The sequence below is a fragment of the Chaetodon trifascialis genome, chromosome 2, assembly GCF_039877785.1.
Source record: "Chaetodon trifascialis isolate fChaTrf1 chromosome 2, fChaTrf1.hap1, whole genome shotgun sequence".
NCBI classification, from domain to species: domain Eukaryota; kingdom Metazoa; phylum Chordata; class Actinopteri; order Chaetodontiformes; family Chaetodontidae; genus Chaetodon; species Chaetodon trifascialis.
This window is the reverse complement of record NC_092057.1, coordinates 19252212-19274034: the sequence shown is the minus strand read 5'-3', so window position 1 is coordinate 19274034 and position 21823 is coordinate 19252212. Positions and strand designations below refer to the sequence as shown.

General features: G+C 44.2%; 1 protein-coding gene across 2 annotated transcripts in view; it reads right to left on the bottom strand.

Moving 5' to 3' along the window:
- Window positions 1–21823, bottom strand: part of tnrc6c2 (trinucleotide repeat containing adaptor 6C2) — a 48941-nt gene that overhangs the window by 21572 nt on the left and 5546 nt on the right. The window contains exons 2-4 of one of the 2 annotated variants that reach the window (XM_070970937.1): window positions 15153–15253; window positions 14766–14787; window positions 3487–3900 (exon numbers count right to left, since the gene is read on the bottom strand). In XM_070970937.1, coding sequence (XP_070827038.1) covers window positions 3487–3900; window positions 14766–14787; window positions 15153–15215 — 499 coding nt within the window. In that variant the 5' untranslated portion in view covers window positions 15216–15253. The remainder of the gene's footprint in view (window positions 1–3486; window positions 3901–14765; window positions 14788–15152; window positions 15254–21823) is intronic. The other variant, XM_070970946.1, reaches the window with a different exon arrangement.

Genomic DNA, 21823 nt, shown 5'->3' with positions numbered 1-21823 from the left:
CAATAAGATATGCTAAAAAAAAAACTCCCTTACCTGCAGATCAAAAGAGCCCAAATGAAAGGGCAGAGGGTTTGAACAGCACCCAGCAGAGTGCCTTCTGGCTACATCTACATGCTCTGTCTGGGTGACCAGCAAACAGCTGTTGGGCCACAGTTCCCACAGTCTTAAGAGACCCCCACACCAGCACCTGCTACTTGGGGAGCCTGTCTGGACGGCTGCTGGCTGCTCCTCACTACTTAATGGTCCCCAGTCAGCTGGAGAGGCAGGGATGGTGGGTGCGACAGAGGGGGGGAGAGGGGACAGGGGGTCTCTGTCTGGTGTTTGGGACAATTAAATGGGGTTCAGAGAGTGAAGGTTGCGTGGGAGTGGTGTGAATGTCCTTGAATCAATATAATATAACCAAATGTGCATAAAGTCACAAAAATACATTTAAAAAAGAAATGTATTTAACCACCTTAGGACGTCTACCCAATAGTACTGCAGTTCTGTTAGCTTAAACTAACATGTATGTGTGCGCATGTATTCCCCTTTCAACTCTGAGCCAGCTGGCCTGCAAGGCAGACACAGATCTGAGAGGACACAACTGGGTCAGACTAGTGTGTTCTCACTGCCGCACAGCCACTATATCTATGTGCATGTGTTTGCAAGTGCACAAGTAAAAAAAAAAAAAAAAAAAAAAAAAAAAGAGTGTTTGAGTGAAGGAACCGTGACAACATCACATCCCTTTGGGCCACAGACCTCAACAAAGAGGTCAGGAAAGTGTCCTCAAAACAGAGTTCATCCTCTGCTTACAGTCACATTGAGAAAGAAAACTTTGTATCTGTACTTGCAGGCAGGGGAACATCAAATCATACACATAATAATGTGATTTTGTTAAAAGTTGTAAGAGTTTAGATTTAGAAAAAGCTATAAATTATTCTCCTATTTATGATAATGATGCACATAGTTCTTGACTGGGTGATTAACTTAATTCCATGTACTCTGTTTACATGGTTGAGTGTATTCAAAACACAGAGTTGCAAATGTGTAGACTGACAAAACCAGAAGTAATGCATAAATTAGGTGTTCTGTTTGAGCTCCGTTTCAGATCCCTCAAACTGCTACAAACACACAAACCACTGCAGCTCGGCCTGGTACTTACAAGAGCAGGACCTGGTTTAGCACTAATGGGGTGATTTGGGTGTGAATTAAAAAAACAAACAAACAAACAAACAAACAAACAAACAAAAAAGTTATATTTCGAGCTCTTCTGCTTCAAAAGTAGTGAGGTTTTATGTAAATAAAGCAGAGGCTTGGACACATACAAGTGCAGGGTAGTAAGTCTAACTACAATGTCCACTCTCTAAATTATGTATGCCAGAATCATTGCAACAGCAGGGCCATTAGCTTGAGGCGAGTAGCTGAGGAGACAGGAAAGAACAGGTTGTGAAGGGGAAGCCCCGGAGACAAGAACGAGAGAGGAAGTAGGTAGAAACCAAGCGAACGGCTACTCACTGCCACTGGCTGTGTTGTACTGAGGCCCCTGGGAAAACCAGGGCGAGGTAAAGGCCAAACAGGACAACAAATGCTGGACTAGGATAATAATAAGGATATCATAGGTTAATACACTCAACCAGGGAAGCTTAACCGTCCATAGCCAAAAGGGGAAATTTATTCTTTTAAATCTAAAAGGCTTAGAGGTATTGCTTCTCGAGTGAGTTAAGCCTGTAGCCAAATTTAGATCCTGGCCCACAGCTGAGGAAACCCTGCACTGAACTGCTGAGCACAGTGAGGAAATATCTAATAGAAAGTGGAAGTTTCATCTTATGAACTAATAATCGATGAAGAAATTCCAAGATAAAGCAAATGGGTCTCAATTCTCAATGTTTGAATATCTTTTTGTGAAATTTTAAAACAAACAGACTAATTCACATTTTTCATTCAATTTTAACGGCACAGAAATAACATTTAAAAAAGCCCCTTAAAACTGCAACTATGTGAGATGGTAAACGAGGCACAACTTGCAAAAATCATTAACAGGCTACGCAGGTTTTAAGCTTTTGTTTGATGAACTATACAGAGCACGACAAGGACCAGTTGCCTCTGTGACGCAGAGAGCCGGAGTTCGCTGGCTGGCTAGCCACGCACCACAGCTGCTGCAGATTTGTTTACTGAATGCCTGGTGTTCTCCCAGCAAATGTTGAGTCAGTAATGAAAGGCAGCACAGAGCAGCAAAGGAACATTGATGAAAAGAAAGAGGAAAAAAACTCAAAAATGCAAGCTCACACTCGTGCTATAGAGATTTCCTCAAATGTATGTCTTCAAAGCTACAGTGTGTTATGTTAGAGGGTGTCAGGAAATTGTTATAACTGCTTTATGGACAGGAAATGAACAGATAAACCTTTAGAAGAATGTAAGGCAGTGTTAAGGATGATCATTATGATGAAAATGAAAAAATCTTGAGCGTGCGTGTGGGAAGAAACACCGTAATGTTCACTGTCTGAGAGAAATACTGCTGTAATAATGATATTAAATAACTCCTGGCCTTCCTTTATCAACACATTACCTGCATACAAATACACACAAACTGCAGCACGATGAGCACCTTCAGGCAGGTTGAGAATTAGTGATCTTGGGAGCCACCGGTGAGTTCATTAAAAAGCTACCGCTGGCTACAGAGGTCAGACAGAGAGAGTGTGCATGTGAGGTCCTGTGAGCCGAAGAAAACTAGCATGCAGAGGCGTACATGACTGAAACAGGTTAAAGCAAAGCATTTAAACCAGACTTTCCAAGACTTTGAGAGAATTTGGGGATGTTATTGCCGGTGTTATAAGCAGCAGGATCCTGACTTGCAGACTGAAATAGCACAGGCCTGAAAACAGCTTTCAGAATCCTTTCAGAGGGCCAAAGGAAGGAAAAGAGGAAATGTAGGGGCAGCAGCCAACTGAAAACTGCTTCGACTTGAGTCCTAAATTTTAATTGGCCAGCCTATCCATATAATTTAGCAGCTGTATTGCATCATTATTTCATACTAACAGAAAATGAAGGTGGGCTGTTAAACTACAATTCTAATAACCAGAATTTACAAGCCTACAATGCAGTAAATCTGTCAATGTTGATTTTCCTATTGCTGCATCTGTGCCATGGCAAACGAACGAAAATGAACAAATGAACGCAAACTCTGACCTGAAGCAGAATGATGGACTCCAGTAAAACCTATTTTTAACAGCCAACATGTTACATTTGTGAAAAATTGAGGAAATCAATGTGAGAACAACAACGGCTGAAGCAGAGTGTTAGATTTTTAGGACGATTCACAAAGTGAAATGTCACTTCACATGCAGCCAATATCCAGCCGGCGTGTGCCAGAATGAAAAACAAAAAAAACTGAATGAAGTTTTCAGATGAGACAGTGCGCACACAGCCACCACAAAAGCATCGCAGTGAAAACAAAACACAAAAACTCTACTGCAGGGCCATTTTTCTTTTTACTGTATTGACACAAACCTGTGTGGCGTTTGCCCGCAGTGGATGTGGCAGAGTTTGGGGTAGTGCTGCTGGCAGTCGTAGAAGAAGAACAGTAAGATGATGAGGGCGAAGAGGAGGAGGAAGAGGAGGAGGAGGAGAGGGTGAGAGTGCTGAGGGCTCCTGCAGGCAGTGGCTGGCCTCTCTTCAGTAGCTGCTTGTGCTCCTGCTGACGGAAGCGCGGGGGCACCTCTCTGGGCGGGTAGCGAGCACTGGCAGAGGACAACTGGCACTGCTGCTGAGGGGGAGTCTGAGTCGGGAGCTGGCTACTGGAGGAGGCGCGCTTGCCATTGCCAGAAGAAGAGGAGGAGGAGGAGAGGGGCAGCGTAGGGCTGGCGGGGTGGAGGTGGTGGGGTGGTGGGCCGAGACTGGGCTTAGTGGGAGCAGGCTCTGGCACTGGATGGACACAAGACAGAGGCATACACACACATACAAACACACATCCGCGCGCACACACAGGCAGGTAGCAAGGTATTAATGCCAGGGTTAACTCACTATTAGTCCTTTACAGAACAGAAGTGATATTTGGCTGATGACAGATGATTAAAAAAACAAAAAATCAGTCCTGGTGTTGAAATGTCTGTTGGCCTCTAAACAGTGAGGTTTAATCAATTCCTTTGTAATGCATATTGTGTTTTTTTTAACCTAACAGTACTATATGAGGTGAACATGTGGCGACAGCACAAATAACGGCCATCTAATCAGGTTATAGTCAGAGAATCTTTAACGAATGAGTGCCGGACGTGTTTTATGTTCAAGTTCACACAGGCTCCGGAAATGTATTCTCTATTTTAAGGGTGTTAAAGGTGTTAATAATTGAATCGCCGTGTGTGCACTGTCTCCGTTGGTGTGGACTGTCCCTTTAAGTTAACTGCCTCACGCAGCCTTTTGTAGAACATATGTTACTGGCCCAGACGCACTTCATGAAAAGGTCATATTTTTTCTGCTGACTGAACACCGACGCGCACACACAAACACACAGAGACACCTCCTTTTCTCTTCATTACACCCTCTTCTCTTGCTCTCCTTTCTGTGGGCGCGCACACACACGCGCATACACACACAAACACACAAACACACACACACACACACACACACACACACACACACACCTTTCCCTGCTGGTTTGGCCTCAGCCTGACCCTTTCCCTGTGGTTGCAGTGACCAGCCAGCCGTCTAATTGAGCGTTAGCCTGAAAGGTGTTATTATTAGCGGGACCTGGATAGCTAGCAACCAAGCAGATTGGCTTGGCGAAAAGTTTGCTCTCTGGGGTGCTGCAAGGAAGGAAAAAAAGAAAAAAAAACTGCCTGACCTATAAGGAGTGAATAGTTCCTATTGCGGAAGCTGAAGAGGATGTTGGTGTGAGTCTGTGGGTCTGTGCGCCTTTGAGTGTGACTTTAGGTGGAGGGGGAAACTGAACTAGATGTGGAACAGCACAACCTTACCTCCGAGTTGCCTGCTGCAGATAGTTGGCTGCCAATTGCTAGTGACCTAAGAGCTGCTGTATCTGACAGTTTCTTGGTTCATGGGTGAATGCCTGATGAATAGAGTGGATGATGATTTCTATAGTCCCTGGATAGATATGGCTGGATAGATATGGCCGTTCTTCCACAACAGCTGAGACTGCCTTCACTCGAGGGGAGGGAGGGGAGAGAGACGGTGTGTATGTGTTTTTTAAAACCATGAATTACTGGGAAATAAATGACATAGAAATAATGTGTTAATTAAAGCTTTACTACATCCCAATTTGAGAGTCTGAACTGTTCGTACAGCCGTCCCGCGCTGCAGTGCTGGCAATTAACCACACAGTGACATGCACACACAGGCTAAAGCTGCCACACTGGAGGTTAAAGTAAATTCAGAGCGCAGAGGCATTCACTGCGCCTGCCAAGAGCTTGTCTGAAAGCACGCCTAAAAACAGAGGCCCTCTCAGTGAGCGCAACACTAATCCAGATGGCTGCCTACCTGCTGACACACAGAGCCCACAGTGATATGTAGGAAACTCCGTTTTGCAACAGCACATACAATTCTGAACGATGACACCTGTGCATGGACAGAACTACATGTGTTTTAGTATTTCAAGGAAAACAAAACAGTTTTCCTCTTTCTTTTCTTGATGCCCTTCACAGACACACACACACACACACTTTCAGTTGTTTGAACCCCCTTTCACGAATTTTACTCAAACACACATGCAGAGAGAGGGAGGGGAGAGAGGATGGAGGAGAGGGGGGGGGGGGAGGACTGCCCCCCTCCAGCAGTATCTGGCTGGCTGCTGGCTCGGAACTGCAGCTGGTGACGCACATCTCTGATTAAATTCAGCTCAGCCCGCCTGACGTTGCCCCGGCCAATCAGACAGCAGGATGGTGAATACACAGTGCCCTGCCCCCTTTTCTCTCCGTCCTCCCCACTCCATTTCCAATCTACACCCCCCACCCCTTCCATCAGTGGGTTGCTCCAAAGTCTCTCTCTCTCTCTCTCTCTCTCTCTCTCTCTCTCTCTCTCTCTCTCTCTCTCTCTCTCTCTCTCTCTCTCTCTCTCTCTCTCTCTCTCTCTCTCTCTCTCTCTCTCTCTCTCTCTCTCTCTCTCTCTCTCTCTCTCGTCTTCTTCTCTGTGTCTGCCTGTCTCTCATCTTGGTGTTCTGTTATTCTCCCTCTGGGCCTTTATCCATCTTGATCCCTCATCTCTTGAGTGTCTGTCTTTTACTCTCCCCTGTCTTGTTTCTGTCTCCTTACCTTGCCATTTCCCCACTCCAAATCTCTCTCACACACCTCCACCAAACCTCTTTCTCTGCTTACTTTCTTTCATCTCTTTCAACTCTGACCAATTTTTCTACCAAGTGCACATTTTTTGCTCCCCTGTCTCTTTTTCTTTCCACCTGCTGTTAAGTGTTACAATAGACTGCTGTGACTGAACCTTTAAGGAAACCCAGTGACCTTGTAAAGAACTCAGAAAGTTAAAACTTAGTTTTAACTTAGTTTTTCTTCTTAGACTCTAGCTTCTGCCACTGAAAAGGCGCCTGGACACAAAGTTTTGCTTTCCTGTCACCCAGGGACGACCAGGGTGCTGTCTGGGGAGGTTTGTATACAGAGGTCATTCTGATTAGAGGCACATACTGGCTGTTGATAGATTCAGACCTCAGGATGAGAACGTCATTTAATGTTTTTGAATTTTAAATGATAATGTAGCCAAGGCCCTACTAGTTGACATGCAACTGAAAGTTGACTGTATTTCTGAATTGTTTTCAGTGTAGTTATGCACATAAGAGGAAAATTAACCAACAAAAAACAAACAAGCAAATGCAAAAAAACAAAATTAGCAGGTGACCTACTTCAAACATTTTGCCTTTCTGCCTCTTTCAATCTCCTCCATCTGTGCACATCTCCTTTCTGACAAACATCACAGTCACACAACAGTTTGCTGTCTCAAACAAAAGGCATTCCCTTTTTGTTTCATCTAATTTGCCACATTTTCATACACGCAAAACTCGCCAAAGGACCTTCCTGAGCTTATTTCCCCGGAACAATTTGGCTGAAGAACACACACATGGGTGGTACTCAATCAGTTTGCTGTTTATTTCTGCTGCCAGTCTGGTACAGGAAGCAGATGAACCCAGAAGACAGACACACAAGTCCCTTAGCTCAACTATGCCTCATACACACCCTGCTTCCTACAGCCTGTGTTTGTAATGTTGGTAGTTACAAGGGTGTATCCATGCTGCAACTCCCTTATGCTGCAGATGACCACATCCAATTTCTTCTGCACAAGCAGTGACATATTCCTCTAAAATAATCACGATGCATTTAAAACCACATTGTCACAAAGGAAAAGTGCTGTTATAACACTATCCAGCTGTGTGATGTGTAATCATCTGTATTCAACAAGTATATCAGTGAGAATCTGAGAGGGAAGGTACGTGTGTGTGTGTGTGTGTGTGTGTGTGTATGCAGACATACACACGCAAATGCGACTGCAAAAATGGCAGTATGAACGTGTAAGAGCTGAGCAGAATATATGTGTGAGCTTCCCTCTGGCCTGAACAAACATAAATACATTTACTGTGACACGTCTTGTATTTTGAAGAGAGAAAAAGCTTTTCTTAATCCATGATGGATGGGTAAGTGCTTCTGAAGAGGTGGGGGTGGGCTTTATAGGAAAAGACTACCAAGGGAAAAAAAATGGAGAAAAGTGGGGAAATCCCTTAGATGAGAGTGTGTCTGTAAAAGATTAAATGAGGAGAGTGAGGAGTGCGCTGGTTACGCTCCCTGCCAGTGAAAGGCAGTGAAAAGCACACAGTAAATTAGAGAGGTTCCAAGCTTATTGCATTTGAAGTCAACTGAATGACTAACAGCTTTGCAGAAACAGGGTTTCTCTGCTTATTAAGTCCTCGCTGTAGGTGTAAGTTTCTGTCCCTGACTATTAATTGACAGCTTCTAATATCAAACATATCCTAAAAATATCTACTCACATGAAGCTTTTCAAGAAATCTACAAACTGACATTTTGACCGAGTGCTGCCTGAGACATCAAGGGCTCACTTTAATGATTAGTAATCATGCTCTGCTCTGACGACAAAAGGATGGAGACAGAAAACCGGATCCACTGACTACTACAGATATCTGTCCCATCACATTAGACAATGGTAAATTTTAGACACCATCTTGACAAGAAACCAAGATATGATGCAAACAGACAGGGAATAAACTGGCTCATCTGTAGAGGTAAATGCAGAAATGTTTAAATTACCGCGGAGCAAGTGAGAATTGTTTGGTGAAAACCAAAGTTAGACTTTTATGCTGTGGTGCCTATAGTACCTCTAATTGAAGCCAAAAAGGAAGGCCAATTAAATAAGCATTTATATCAAAGAGCACTGTAAATTCCATTAAACCCTCCAGCTGAGGCGCTCTCTGCAACCTCGCACCAAACTTTTAATTACAGCCCTTCTTCACACCAAATGGTTAATTACACACAATGAGAGCGAGTGAGAGAAAGAGCACTGGCTTAAGAATAGAGAGCAAGTGAGCACAGTTAGATGGGGGGAAGAAATATGCAAGGAAAAGGGAAATACATGAAAGAATCAGATATAGATTCGAGAGTATGTGAACTAGGCATAATGGGCAAGAAGGTAGGGTGTCTAGTATTATAAAGAACAACTGTGATTGGCTCCCTGAGTCAAGTGCCAGGCAGCGCAGGTTCCCACATCGCTTGTGTCTATTGTCTGCAGAGCCACTTTATTATGCAGCCATGTTTATAGAAGGGGGAGGGATGGACACAACACACAGGCCTGTACGCGCTACACAATGGTGCATTTCTTAATCCAATAAGAGCAAAGAGGAAGGGGAGGTAAGAAAAACACAACATGTTTTAGACTGGGTTTACATCTGTGTACAATCATCTTATACATGCTGCTTTTCAAGCGCTTTCATAAAAGGTGTATCAGTGTGTGCATCAAGGTTTTCTTTGAGTTGATGAAAACAAGCCAAAGAAAAGAAGCATGCATGACAAACAAGGTAAACTCAGTTTGTCCAAGAAACAGGATCATAACAATATGGAGGCAGAGGCAGAAACAGATGGGTAAGCCAGGTGCATGAAGGGCACACGCACAGTCAGCAAATCGTGGTGACTAGAAATTCAAAATGAATAAACATTCATTTTAATGGAGGACAGAGACGCTCACCCCTTCTGGATTGAAATGCCACACCATTATATAGTGTGTCACCGTGGAACACGACTGGAAAACATGTCAAATAAAAGGGAATTTGAAGCATGTTGCGACGGTAATAAATATCTAAAGTGACTGACGTTGGAGCTACAGGAGCATGTTGTTTTGACAGAGTCACCAAGAGGGCCTTTAAGTCACAGGAGGCAAATGTCTGCATGTGTTTCTGCACACAAGGGAGGGTCAAGTGGGTTTGTCTCCATGAGATCCCATCTGTCAGTATTAGTGGGGAAAAACACAAACACCCTCACTCACAGACAAAGTAAAGGCAAAATTTCTCACCCCTCACCCTTCCTATAACGGGCTGTTGCTATAGAGACTGACAGTTGCTTAACGCACCTCCATTTGCTTCTTGTGACCCCCTGTGCCTCCTATGACCTCTTCCCATAGCACGCCTCTTCCACCCTCTCTCTCTAATTAGTGCCCCCCACCCCCTCCCTATGCCAAGGTCTCTCTCGCAAGTCCTGGTTGTTCATCTGAGCGGTGCCTCTCTGGCCAGTTCACATTAGTTCACCCAAGAAACCCCTTTTTGCCATTTTAGCCCTAATAGTAGCTAAGTCACCCTGTGAGTAAAGAGCTTTAACAGGCTCATACCACACCCCCATCTGAGGTCAGAGCCTGAGGGCAACAGCTGCCTGAGGATACACGTCTTTTGAATTTGATAGATAAGTAGCATGATGCAAGGTAACTGAAACTTTTTAAGGCTCACAGCCCAAACAGAAATGTGCTCTCCCACAGTCAGAGCCCCAGGGTCACACCAGGGATGCGGTAAGCAGTTGGAGAATCACTCATTTGTGGTCCCAATGTGAATTTCTCTTTAACAGATTGGTCTTAGATACTATGACTAATATTCCACAGCATTATAGCCTCACACAACGTCAAAAATGATCTCAAGACGCCTTTGAACCTTACAGAAGCATATACAGGCGAACACCTTGGCCTCAAAGCACAGGCGGAACTGTCATTCACATCAGTTGAGCTACATCCTATTAATCTGCCTGATATTTGACATGAAGCGGCTCACTGTTGGGGGGAGGGAGAGATGATGGGGGAGGGGCAAGAGGCACCGAATGGGCTCTGTTGTCAGCAGCTTGTGAGTGATCATACAACATGAATACACAGAGAGGAAAGGCACTGTTTGAGTTCGTGCGCCCTCGTTTCCTTTCTCTGTGCCCCCTGTCTCTCCCGCCATCCCTCACTCTCCTCCAGCACTTGACATGCATGCGGGGTGAGCACACGGGGAGGCGGGGGTAGAGGAAAAACAATTATGCTTGGCAGTCATAAATCCACAGGACGTAATTCACAAGCTATTTACTATAATTCATTGAGTGTTTATAAATGTGGTTAACAGAAGAGAAAAGCAGGCCAAATGCTGAAGTAAATTAGCCCCTAATTAGATTGCGATTCATGAAATTCCCTTTCAAAAGTGTTTGACGCAATTAATAGCATGTGAAATTGCAAATAAATCCAATGCGGAATTATACGCCGCACACACGGGTTCATGTGCGTCTCTTGCCACTTTGAAAAATATAATGCTGTTATCACTGTGGCGACACCGTGTAAATATGTTTCCCCTCATATGTGGTCTTGAGGCGAGCACGTCGAGGGTGAAATGAAAACCAGTGGAAGACGCGGCGTGGGCGAGGAGGAAAGTGAGAGATGAGGTGGTGACAGGCATTATGTTTGTTCTCTAACCTTTCAGCAGTGAAAAGTGTGTGAGCAGCAAAAATGGAGATTGCAGACTTTCTGATTATCAGGGTGTGGGAATGCGACAGATGCAGTATTACTGTGGCTTTCTGAGCCTGCGTGTAGCCACCTGTGTCATGAATTGCACTCGTGTAACTTCCTGCTTGGCGGTGTTTTCTCATAACTTCAATAATATTTGTGTGTGTGTGTGTGTTTGTACAGGCATACCAAGAAGCACCATGTCTAATATATCGGCGAGTATATTATTGCCTTTGCTGTATTGCAGTTGTGTGTGTGTCTGTGTGTGCATCTTGGCATGTGCATGCTTTTGTCAAGGCTGGTCATACGTGTAGCAGACAAACTGACTGACTGTGATTGCAGTGGTGGCAGAGATTGTGGCAAAGCTGCATGTGTGCTGAGGGTGAATAATCAGCACCCCTCTGAGGTAATGGGGAATAGGAGGGAGGGCCTGCATCAGAGGTCCAGCCTGTATGTGCGTGCGGGGGGAGGTGGGTTGGGGCAGTGGGACGCTGCCTCCTGGAACCCTACGTTCGGTGAAGCTCCATGCCTAATGGGGGGCAGAGAAGTTAATTCCTCTGCGCCGAAGCTTTATCTCATTTTCATACATATGAACACGCCAGGCCGAGATCGATTACCGCAAACAAATTGAAATGCCTGAGACCGAGGAGGCCTGCAGAGAGGAAAGCAGAAAAACACACGGAGGATGGGGGGAGGTGGTGTGCATGTGTATGTGTCTATGAATTTCTGAGAGTGTATAAGGAAGGCAGAATTCACTGATATGGATGGAAAGGCACAAATCACGACTGCATACTGATTTTCTCCCCTCCCACACATACCCACACACGCACACGCACACACACACACACACACACACACACACACACACACACACACACACACACACACACACCTCTATTATTTAGTGTCATGCATTAAAACTCAACTCCTTCCAGTTGATGCCGCCTTCCTTTAAAGACATATTGCAGATGGGAGGTTATGAGCAAACTCACAAAGGTCCTGATGGCTCGCTGAATGATTAGTCTTCAAACGGGCCCTCTTTCTCCTCTCTTTCTTTATCTTTCCGTCTGCATGAGTACCCACTACATACACACAATCAGTTTCTCATTTTACGTCGCTTTCTCTCTCCATCTCTCATCAAACATACCGTAAAATAAATGTCCATGTCATTAGTCCTCTTCTATATTAGCACTGTCATTGACTCCCAACGGTCATTTTTGGCACTCGTCTAAAGCACTCACTGCTTCATTACTTTCTTTCCTCCCTTTCCTTCCTTCATTTTTACTTTTATCTGGCCCTAGACCGCCCTGTTACACTTCTTCTCCTTTCTTTTCCCCTCCCTCCGTCTCCATCTTAGCTGTCCCCCTGTCCATGGGCCTCTCTCAAAGGCAGAGTTTTCAATACTTCCCCTCTGACTCCTAGTATTTCCTTCGCCGCTCCTCAAAATAACACTTGATACAGCTCTCATACACTGTTGTCAGAAAGTATGAGGGCTGCCACACACTTTTCATTGTTTTGGCTTTAATCCAGCGCACTGGATTTGAAATTAAACAATCAATATGCAAATATTATCTTTATATACTGTATACTGCCTCCACCCAAATAACGGGCCGCGTGAAACAAGCAACATAGCAGCAGCAGCAGCAGCAGCAGCAGCACAGGCCTGTCAGAGCTTCACCGGGGAAGACACCAGGCATCTGCTGATGTATGTAACTTGTTGTCCAATGACTTTCCATCCACCAAAACTGGAGGACAATGTTTAAATGTGGCCACAACCCCAAACTGAGTGTCTACTGTCAATATAAAAAGCCTGAATTAAAGCTGAAGGTCTGCGCTTTAAATTCAAAGTTGTTTCATTTCATTGCTGCAGGACAGAGCTAACAATCTCTTTGACTGTGCTGTAGTTATAACTAAATATTTACCTGCAAGGTATATGTGGATACTCATACAGAAACATACACAGAAACAGTGCTGCATGCCAACGTTGCCTGCCTCATTATCACCACTAACATGCTGTTGAGCAAGGCATTTAAACCCCAGCTGCTCGAGTAGAGCCGTTCAGTGTCCAACAAATAAGATTACGGTTGTAAAGGCAGCCTCCAGGTGTGAATGTAAACTATGTGAGTGTGACGCCGGGCTCTGGAAAAGAGCACTCATGCTCAGCGACTCTCCCCTTTGTAAATACATTTTAAAAAGCCGCTGCACATTATTAAATCTGTTTCTCTCCTAATTACTGCTCTCTAAACACCGTTTGTGACAAGGACCCTTTGTCAGAGCACTTTAGACACAGATATCGTACAAATCCTGGACTGAATCATAATAAAGCACGGAGAAGTATCATTTATTTTCTCTGAGAAAAGTATGTCCACTCAAGCGCGAGAACAGTGACATTAATGCTTATTCAAATCAGTAGCAGCTAGCTTTGTGCAGAGGCTTTGAAACTTGGTTAATAAGCTCACAGCTCACGGTCAGGGCAGCGAAACACAGGGAGGGTAATTAAATAGACAGGTTCATAGTTCAAGGCAAGCTGCGGTGACCTTTGTCGAAGCCCAACAGTTACACCCAGATGGCCAAGCTGCAGTCCAGACTGGGGGAGGATAGGCGCTAATAGACATGAGGAGGATTTAAAAGGTAGCCACGGCGCTCAAATTCTGTGCCAGATTAGGCAATAATGAAACCTGTTTCAAGCATTTTGCATTAATTACATCATCTCCAACTGTAAATCCAGGAATCACACCACAGTGGCGTGGTGGTGAAAAGACAACAAAGCAGGCTGCTGTGCAGAATAATTAGCCGTGGCCATGAAGCGTGAAAATTCAGGTCGAAAAGCAGAGACACAATACAGGCGAACAGGAAAGAGTCTAAAAGATACGGTATATGTGCTCAGGATCAGGATCACTCAACCACACTCCCCTCCATTCACTTGAATTAATTACTGCGCATTTTAACTCCTGAAGTCCTGCCACGAAATGCTACTCTGAATTCTAAGTCTATTCATAAAGCAAAAAGTATACAAATCAAATGATTAGGCTGCCGTTTATGAATGTCTCATCTCTACAACTCACAAATAATTAAAGCACAAGCCAGTTACTATGACAACTAATGGTATTTTGTAAACATTTCAAAGAAAACTAAAGCTAATTTTAGACGAATACACAGAGAAATCTGTTTTAGCATCTAAAGGGAACACCAAGGGCAAGTGAGGACACCGTTCTTTCAATGCTACTCTCTCTCTCTCTCTCTCTCTCTCTCTCTGCATTTCAGCCACCCCCATCCCCCCACCCACACCACACTCAGTGTGCAGTCTGGGTGCCCTCACGCTTCACTGCCTGGTGCTGCGGGCGCACTGGGTGTCATTCTGCATCACTCTGCATTAGACTCCACTGTATTCATTCTGCAGTGTGTGTGTTTATGTGTGTGTGTGTGTGTGTGTGTGTGTGTGTGTGTGTGTGTGTGTGTGTGTGTGTGTGTGTGTGTGTGCGCGTACATGTGTGTGCCTGAGAAACAGAGAGTCAAATGGCACAATTGTGCATGCATGTGCAAACAGTTTGTGTCCATCTGGGTACAAGAGCGCTGAATGCTACGAGTATATAATGCGTGTATAATATCTGTGTGTGTGTGTGTGTGTGTGTGTGTGTGTGTGTGTGTGTGTGTGTGTGTGTGTGTGTGTGTGTGCGTGCGTGTGCGTGCATGCGTGTGTACCTTTACGGGTCAGTGTGTGCTAATCAGAGCTGCTTAATGTGTAATCAGTGGTTGGAATGCATTTTTAGAAAATGAGGCAGATGAGAGGGTGCAATTCACTTGATCATGACACTCACCTTTGGGTTTCTGATCAACAGCCTGCAGGGAAAGAGAGAAAATCGGACTTAGGAATTTCATACTGTGAGGGTAACACCTGATAATCATTCAAAGCTGTAAATAAGTCACAAGTGCTGAGACAAAACCCAGAACTCTAATCAACAGGAAAGAGCCTGGCTGTTCCTGAGTAATGTCATGCAATCTTTTAAAACCATTCATAGGCTCTGAAAAAAGAAGTCATATGTTGTTGGTTTGCTGGAAGTTTTCAAATCAATCAATGTGGAGTTTTACTGTATCACTCACACTCATCCAGAGCCAAATTCAGTGCCTATTAATAGACTCAAAATGGATACGCACAGCTTCTCTTACACATGTGTTGTGTACACGTGCATCATTTTCATCTTCACCTTTTTCTGAGCGATGTCCGTCTTGGTCTTTTCTTCTTGTTTTTTCTTTTTCTTTTCTTCCATCAAATGGTTCTCTTTCTTCTGTTGCTAGCTTCTCTCAGCTGTCCAACAAAAAAAGGCAAACAGTAATGAGTGATACATGAAGCAGAAAGGCTGGGATCCAGCTCCAATGCCTTAAGTGGCCATCACGTAACACATTCCTCATTATTGAAAATAAAATAAAAAATTCATAGTCCACAGAAAAGTGCAGTCGTGTTTGCAAAAACACCCATACACACACACACATGCACTCTTCACATACACACTCTCAATCCATTCCTTTTGATCCATGTGTATGTAAGTCGGAGCCAAAGAGCTCTCAGTGTCTGGAAAAACTTTTCCATCTACAATCATCAGTTCATACAAAAATCATGTCCGAGAGTTCAGAGGAACATTTTCCCTCATGGTCAAAACTGGAAAAGAAAAGACAGAATGGGAGGGGGGGGGCATGAGTTAGAGAGAGACAAAGACAGCGGGAGAGAGAGAGAGAGAGAGTGAACAGTAAGAGTGAAAGCCAGTGTGAAAGGGCTAGTTTAAAGACAGCAGGAAATGGCGAGAAAATAAAAAGGCAAGGGAAAAGGACTGAGAGGAAGTCAACGTAAAGGCCAACACACTTACAGAATGGGATACAAAGCCTTTTTACAAAGATCTGTTTCCAGTGGGCGAGAGTCAAGCCAGCCAGATAGCTAGCCCAAGGGCCAGGGAAACTATGTGCTTCAGTTTAGCCTGTATTTCCTTTGGCTCAGCATTAGTGACAGCTCCTGGAAACTATTAGAGGCATGAAGTGAGCCATAGGGACTGAAAGTGTGTGTGTGTGTGTTTGTTTAGTCTTCACTAAGGGCAATGGACACTCAACTGTATTACAGCACCATGTCAATTCAATGATACAACCCTCTAAAATGTACTAATACAATGAACCATCTTCATGTCTAAAGCGATGGCCTAATTCTATTTGCTGTTCATCCCAAAGAGTGTATGTACACACGCACATACCTGTGTTGTACAAGAAGCCTTCGTGATGTGTGCCATCCTCATGAACCGGAAGGGCACGACTGTATTCTAGCTTCTAATGTGTGTGTGACACTCCTGACAATGAAATTTGTTTTACACAGTCCTGTTTGTCAGTTGTTAGTTGATCATCTTGCCTTATAACATCAGGCTCTGTAGAGAGTACAGTAATAGCTAAATGATGACATCCAAATGTGCTGCTTTTAATATTATATCTTTGGATTTTAGATTGTTGATCAGACAAAACAAGATAATTCAAGGTATCCGCCTTGGGCTCAGAAAAAATTGATTTGATTGATTGAATAAAAATTTGATAATGAAGTTCATTAGTTAACACCCATTAGCTGACAAGGAAACTAAACACAAAATACAACATGTGCCTACACGGGGCATGGATATGAATCAAAATCTGAATGTATGAATGAATCATAACACTCATAACAGAAGATTAACGAAAGGCCTCCCTCCCACTGTGCTGCCCACTGGCAGGGGGATGGAGCTGTCAATCAGAAAGACAGGAGAGGCCTCACAAAGACTGTCTGATGCTGTGGTAATATCTCTGAGGCAGTAAGGGAAAGAAAGAGAGAGAGTAGACATGGGTTAGACAGACATACAGCTGGGCAAAGAGAGAGAGAGAGAGAGAGAGAGAGAGAGAGAGAGAGATGGTGTATGAGAGGCACTGAACACTGTTGTCAACAGTGAGTTTCGAGCCAAACCCTGGGGAAGACTGCCAGACTAGAGGCCATGGCAGCAGGGTAAAATGAAAGAAAGGAGATATCCCTACATTACTGTTTTCTCCCTACCTCGATTCTCTCTTCCTCATTCCCTCTTCCTCCTTTCATTGCTCCCTACTGCGGTCTCTTTTCTACCTCGCTCTCTCTTGCTTTCACACAGTCCTATTTTTCATGCTGAGGAGTATGTGTGTGTGTCATTGTGCTATCTCAGCAGCTAAGGGGAAAGCAGCCCTCGGGTAATAAACAGGACCTCAACTTATGTATGTATGTGTATTTGTGTGGTGCATTCATATAATCATGTACAATGTATATCATATGTGCCAATGTGTCCAGTATTTGAGCCCATAAAACCTCTCCCCAGCCACTTAGCATGATGCTAACACAGCTAGTATCTGCAATGAACCTCTTCCTAAACCCATTCAGCACTAAAAAGTAGAGTTTGGGCAGGAAACAGTGACAGCATGCACACGGAGAAAGGTATGGGGAATATAAGGGGGAAGAAACTGACTCCTCCATTAACTCTGAGTGCTAGATTTTTCTTTCTTTATCACTTGCTAAGTACAAAGCCTCACCCTTTACCCGCCATATGATAGTGGAACCACCCTGTCTAGTTACTACTGCTGCTGTCACAGACATCCACAAGAAATCAGGGCTGGGTTAATCCAAGCAGGGGCACAAATCTAATTTTGTGTCATTACACCATAGGAAGCTTACAGCCAGTCTGTTGTTTCCTTTAAATTAGTGTAATGTTGGAGGCAGTCTGGTAGAAAAAGCAGTTGATATGTGAAATGTGAGAGACCGGACTGTTATTTTTTTCGAGCTGACGAGGTCGACGGCAAAGTTAGCTTCCCTCCTGACCTCCTTTGCTCTCACATATATACTTACCTGCCTCTCCTTGTCTCTCTCCTCTCACTCAGAACTGCTGACACTAGCATCTCCCCAGCACTGACTGTGGAGTGTCTCTGTTCTGCCTTCCAGCATCGAGTTTACCCTTGCTGACAGTATGACACTGCAATTAGGCAAAATGTGTCCTGTTTTGAGGTTACTGACCTACACGGCCACAGTGTGTCATTCAGTCTTCTTTTACATTAAAGGGGCTTAGATCACCTTAGCCAAGAGACTGTAGCCAGAAATCATTTAACTCCTGCCCTTTGAAACTATGGCCAGTGGCTAGCCTCCATAAAAAGTGAAAATAACATGCTTCCCAGCTGATGCAAAGCTAGCTAGTAAACCCTTCACCAGTATGTCCAAATGGCAGCTGTGTATTGTCCAAAGTCACAAATGTAGGGCCCGATGTTTGCCGCGACGCAGAAAACATCAAAATTACAGAATTTAATCAGAAAAACAGAACGAACTCTAAAATACAGAACATTACGGACATTAGCAGACACACACACAGTAGAAGTTTTGCATTAAGAGCTCATCCCTTCCACAAACTCTCAGAGGTGCAACCACATCGGTAGATGCAAGAATCGAGTTTGCTGAAGACTGTGGCTGTATACACAGAGTCAGATATTCTGTTAGAAAAAAATGTAAAAGCTATGTCCTTTTCCGATCTAGCATTGTAAACGAGGAGGCACATTGCCAGAATGTGACAGTCATCTCGGTCAGATCCACTTAACCAGTATGTTCCAGCTGTTACATCAAATTCAATGGTATTCATTACATTTAGAATTTTTACTTTTATTCTAATATCATTAATCCGCCATATGACTAAACATAGTTTCTGATGTCAAAATACGCATAAACTGAAAACACAAATTCAGAAAAATGTAAACATAAAAAATAAAACGCAGTTCATCGGGCCCTGTGTCTGGAAAGCTGGCAGATGCTTTCAGTCTAACTGTCAAAAATTAGCTTCAATGTGCAAGCTAACAGCTTCTTTAAACACAATGTCTCACTTTCTTTCTCTGCATGTACTGAATACAAACATATAACATGAAAATAGCTTTGAGCTGTTGGGATGGAAGGGCTAGGCTAGCTGTTCCTCCCAGCTCTAGCCAAGCTAGGCAAAGCTGTAAACTGCCTTTGATGCATGGATGCAAAGACATTTATTTTAAAAAAAAGTATATTCATGTTCTCATCCAGCTCCTTGTACGACACCATACATGCAATTCTACAGGAAATACAACATACGAGGGCCAAACTTTTTCATCCTTTTTCTATTTTAAGTCCTGACCTGTCAAGTGTTCCTACATTGACTCAGTGGCTTTTCTTAAGAATACAGAGTTGAGTCGGAAAACATCCCAAGTCTCAGCAAACTGGGGCCGCTGGGATATTGTGAAGAAATTGCATAGTGAGGCAGTATCCTCTTTTCCAGTGCAGCATAAAACTGTTCCATATCCTGGGACTATGGGGCTAAGCTACAGAGAAAGAGGCATGACAACAAGAACACACCGTACAGGAATGAAGGGGTGAGAAATACACGCAAATCCAGCCACACAGAAACACACAGGGAAAGCGCGTTTCGGTGTGCTTGATGTGCACAGGCAGGAGGCAGTCTGTCTGATGCCTGTCTTTTTCCACGAGGGATGAAGAGGAGAGGGAGGTGGGAGGAGGAGAAGGAGAGGTGAGGGTAGGAGGGGTTGGGGATGAGTGAGAGGAAGGGAAGAAACAAGCGGAGGATGAAAGCAGGCGCAGAGAAACACCAATTAAGAACGACAGCCGCCGGAGAACCAGACAGGGTATGGAGGGTAAGGAGAGTGCTGGAAGAGGGAAAAGACAGAAAGAATCCTCACTGGAGGTACGGAGGAGTTTGAAAAAAAAAAACTGAACGGAGCACTATTGAGGTTGGCAGACAAGGAGAGACAGGGAGACGGGCGAGAACGAGGCACTGAAATATCCATGCACCTTGATCGCTAGTATCTAGAGAAAAACGAGGGGTGGGGTGGGGGGGGACCATGCAAGGGTGAAAGAATGAGGGGAAAGGGAATAGAAAAGAACTGCGCTAACATTAAGACCGGGGAAGACAAAGGAAGAGAGACACCAAAACTAAGAGAAACTCGAAAAGGGAAAGAGCTGCAAGGAAAACATGCAGCTTCACGTGTTCTGAACGGCTGTTGGATCAACCGCAGACACAACACCAAGGAGGGGGAGAGGAAGAAGAAGGAGAAGAAGAAGAAGGAGGAGGAGGAGGAGGAGACTTTCCTCTCTCAGCAAAAAAAGTGATATGGTCAGGCCATGGCCACAGAATGTGGTAAATCCCCTCTCCACCAATATTACCATTCAGCCAGCCACCCATTCCTGTGGCATGAGAGAAGCCACAGAGCTCTCCTGAGCCTTATTACAGGCAACATAATCATGGACAGCCCTTACCTGCTGCTGCTGCCGCCGCTACAGACCAACTGCTCTCCACAAATATCTGGGGGTGTGCATTTGTGTTTACTCGACCTGAACGGCGTGGGGAAAACAAGCCTGTAAATTCCACAGCTGATAGGTGGTAATAGCAATGTTGTTGTTGGTGGGTGTTTCCATGCCACAGTCACACTAACAGTCTCACTGGCCGCATGGTTTGTAAGCATTCTGTGCATACCAGTGTTGCTTTCAGCAGGTGGAGTGAGTGGCTTGTGAAAATATACAGCACGCTTTATTGCTATGAGACCGGGCTTGCTCAATGAGCTGTGGCAGAAGTATTCTTGGTCGTTGGAATTGGTAGAGGGGGGACCAACTGAAGGTGAATGGGTGGGTGGAGAGCGGCAATGAAGGGGGACGCGAGATGGAGAGAGTCAAAGAATCAGAAAGCGGGAGAGTCAGACCTGCGCCATAAATAACAGCTTTGAGGTTTGCATCCAGAAAATTAGCTCTCAGTGTCTTGGCTGCTTCCTCTGCCAAGTCAATGTGAAACTTTTACACGATGGCAGCTCATTAAATAGGAAAACAGCACAATGCACAAAACCAAGCAGGCCTGCTCCCTGCCAGTGCCACAGCCGAAGCTTACTGAATTCAAGAAGAAGCTGTCAAACTGAGTGTGTTGGTGTATACATTTGTCTTTTCTTATGACTGCTTTGTGTTTATGAGAATATGCAGGCGTGCATTTTCTGCATGTGCCTGCACATTTTGAATATTTGTTTTAATCTGTGTGCCTGCCTTGCAGCTGAGAGGCTGTGGGGTGAATCCCTGCCCAAAGGTCCGTACAGTTAAGCAGTGCTATTAGCATTAATGCAATGACTGACCTCTCATGATTGACCTTAAGTAGAAGTGCCTTGAATTTTTTTCACCAAAGGCCAAAACTGAACACCTCTAAAAGTAGACCCACATTCTTTAATTAAGCTTTATGCCACGGATACAGAAGGCATTTGTTTCTGATTGGCTGACTGTTGGCAATTCAACCTGTACTTTGGGACACTTCAAACATAGCTCTGGTCACTCTTCAGCCTTCAGTAAATCAGACTGCAACTAACCAAAACAACAATACTCAGGCTTTAGGCTCCATCACTGGTGAGACTTACTAACAATTAAATGAACTGAGGGTTAAAAGGTTCAGATTTAATGATTTGTATCCATGGTGAGCAGTCATGTCAGACACACAACAATTTGTGTTATTATATCCCAATATAGAAAATAACAGGCTTAATAGAGGAATACCGTACCACTGTTTGCTAGCTCAACCTGCATGATTACATGAACACTATTTTTACTTGGGTGTGAATCACCACACAAAAGCCTCCTTTGTCACAACCTTGTTTACTTAACTTAGAAAACATTATTGACTGTTTTGAAAGTAGAGCATTGTGTCAACCATAATAAAAATACACATGATCATGGTAGACCAGGGCAGATCCAAATCTGCTATTTACTGTAGATAAATCAAATTGCAAGGTGTTGTATTTTCTGTGTATTCTAACATGAGAACGGTCTTTATCATTTGTTTCAAATACTGCACAGCCACCA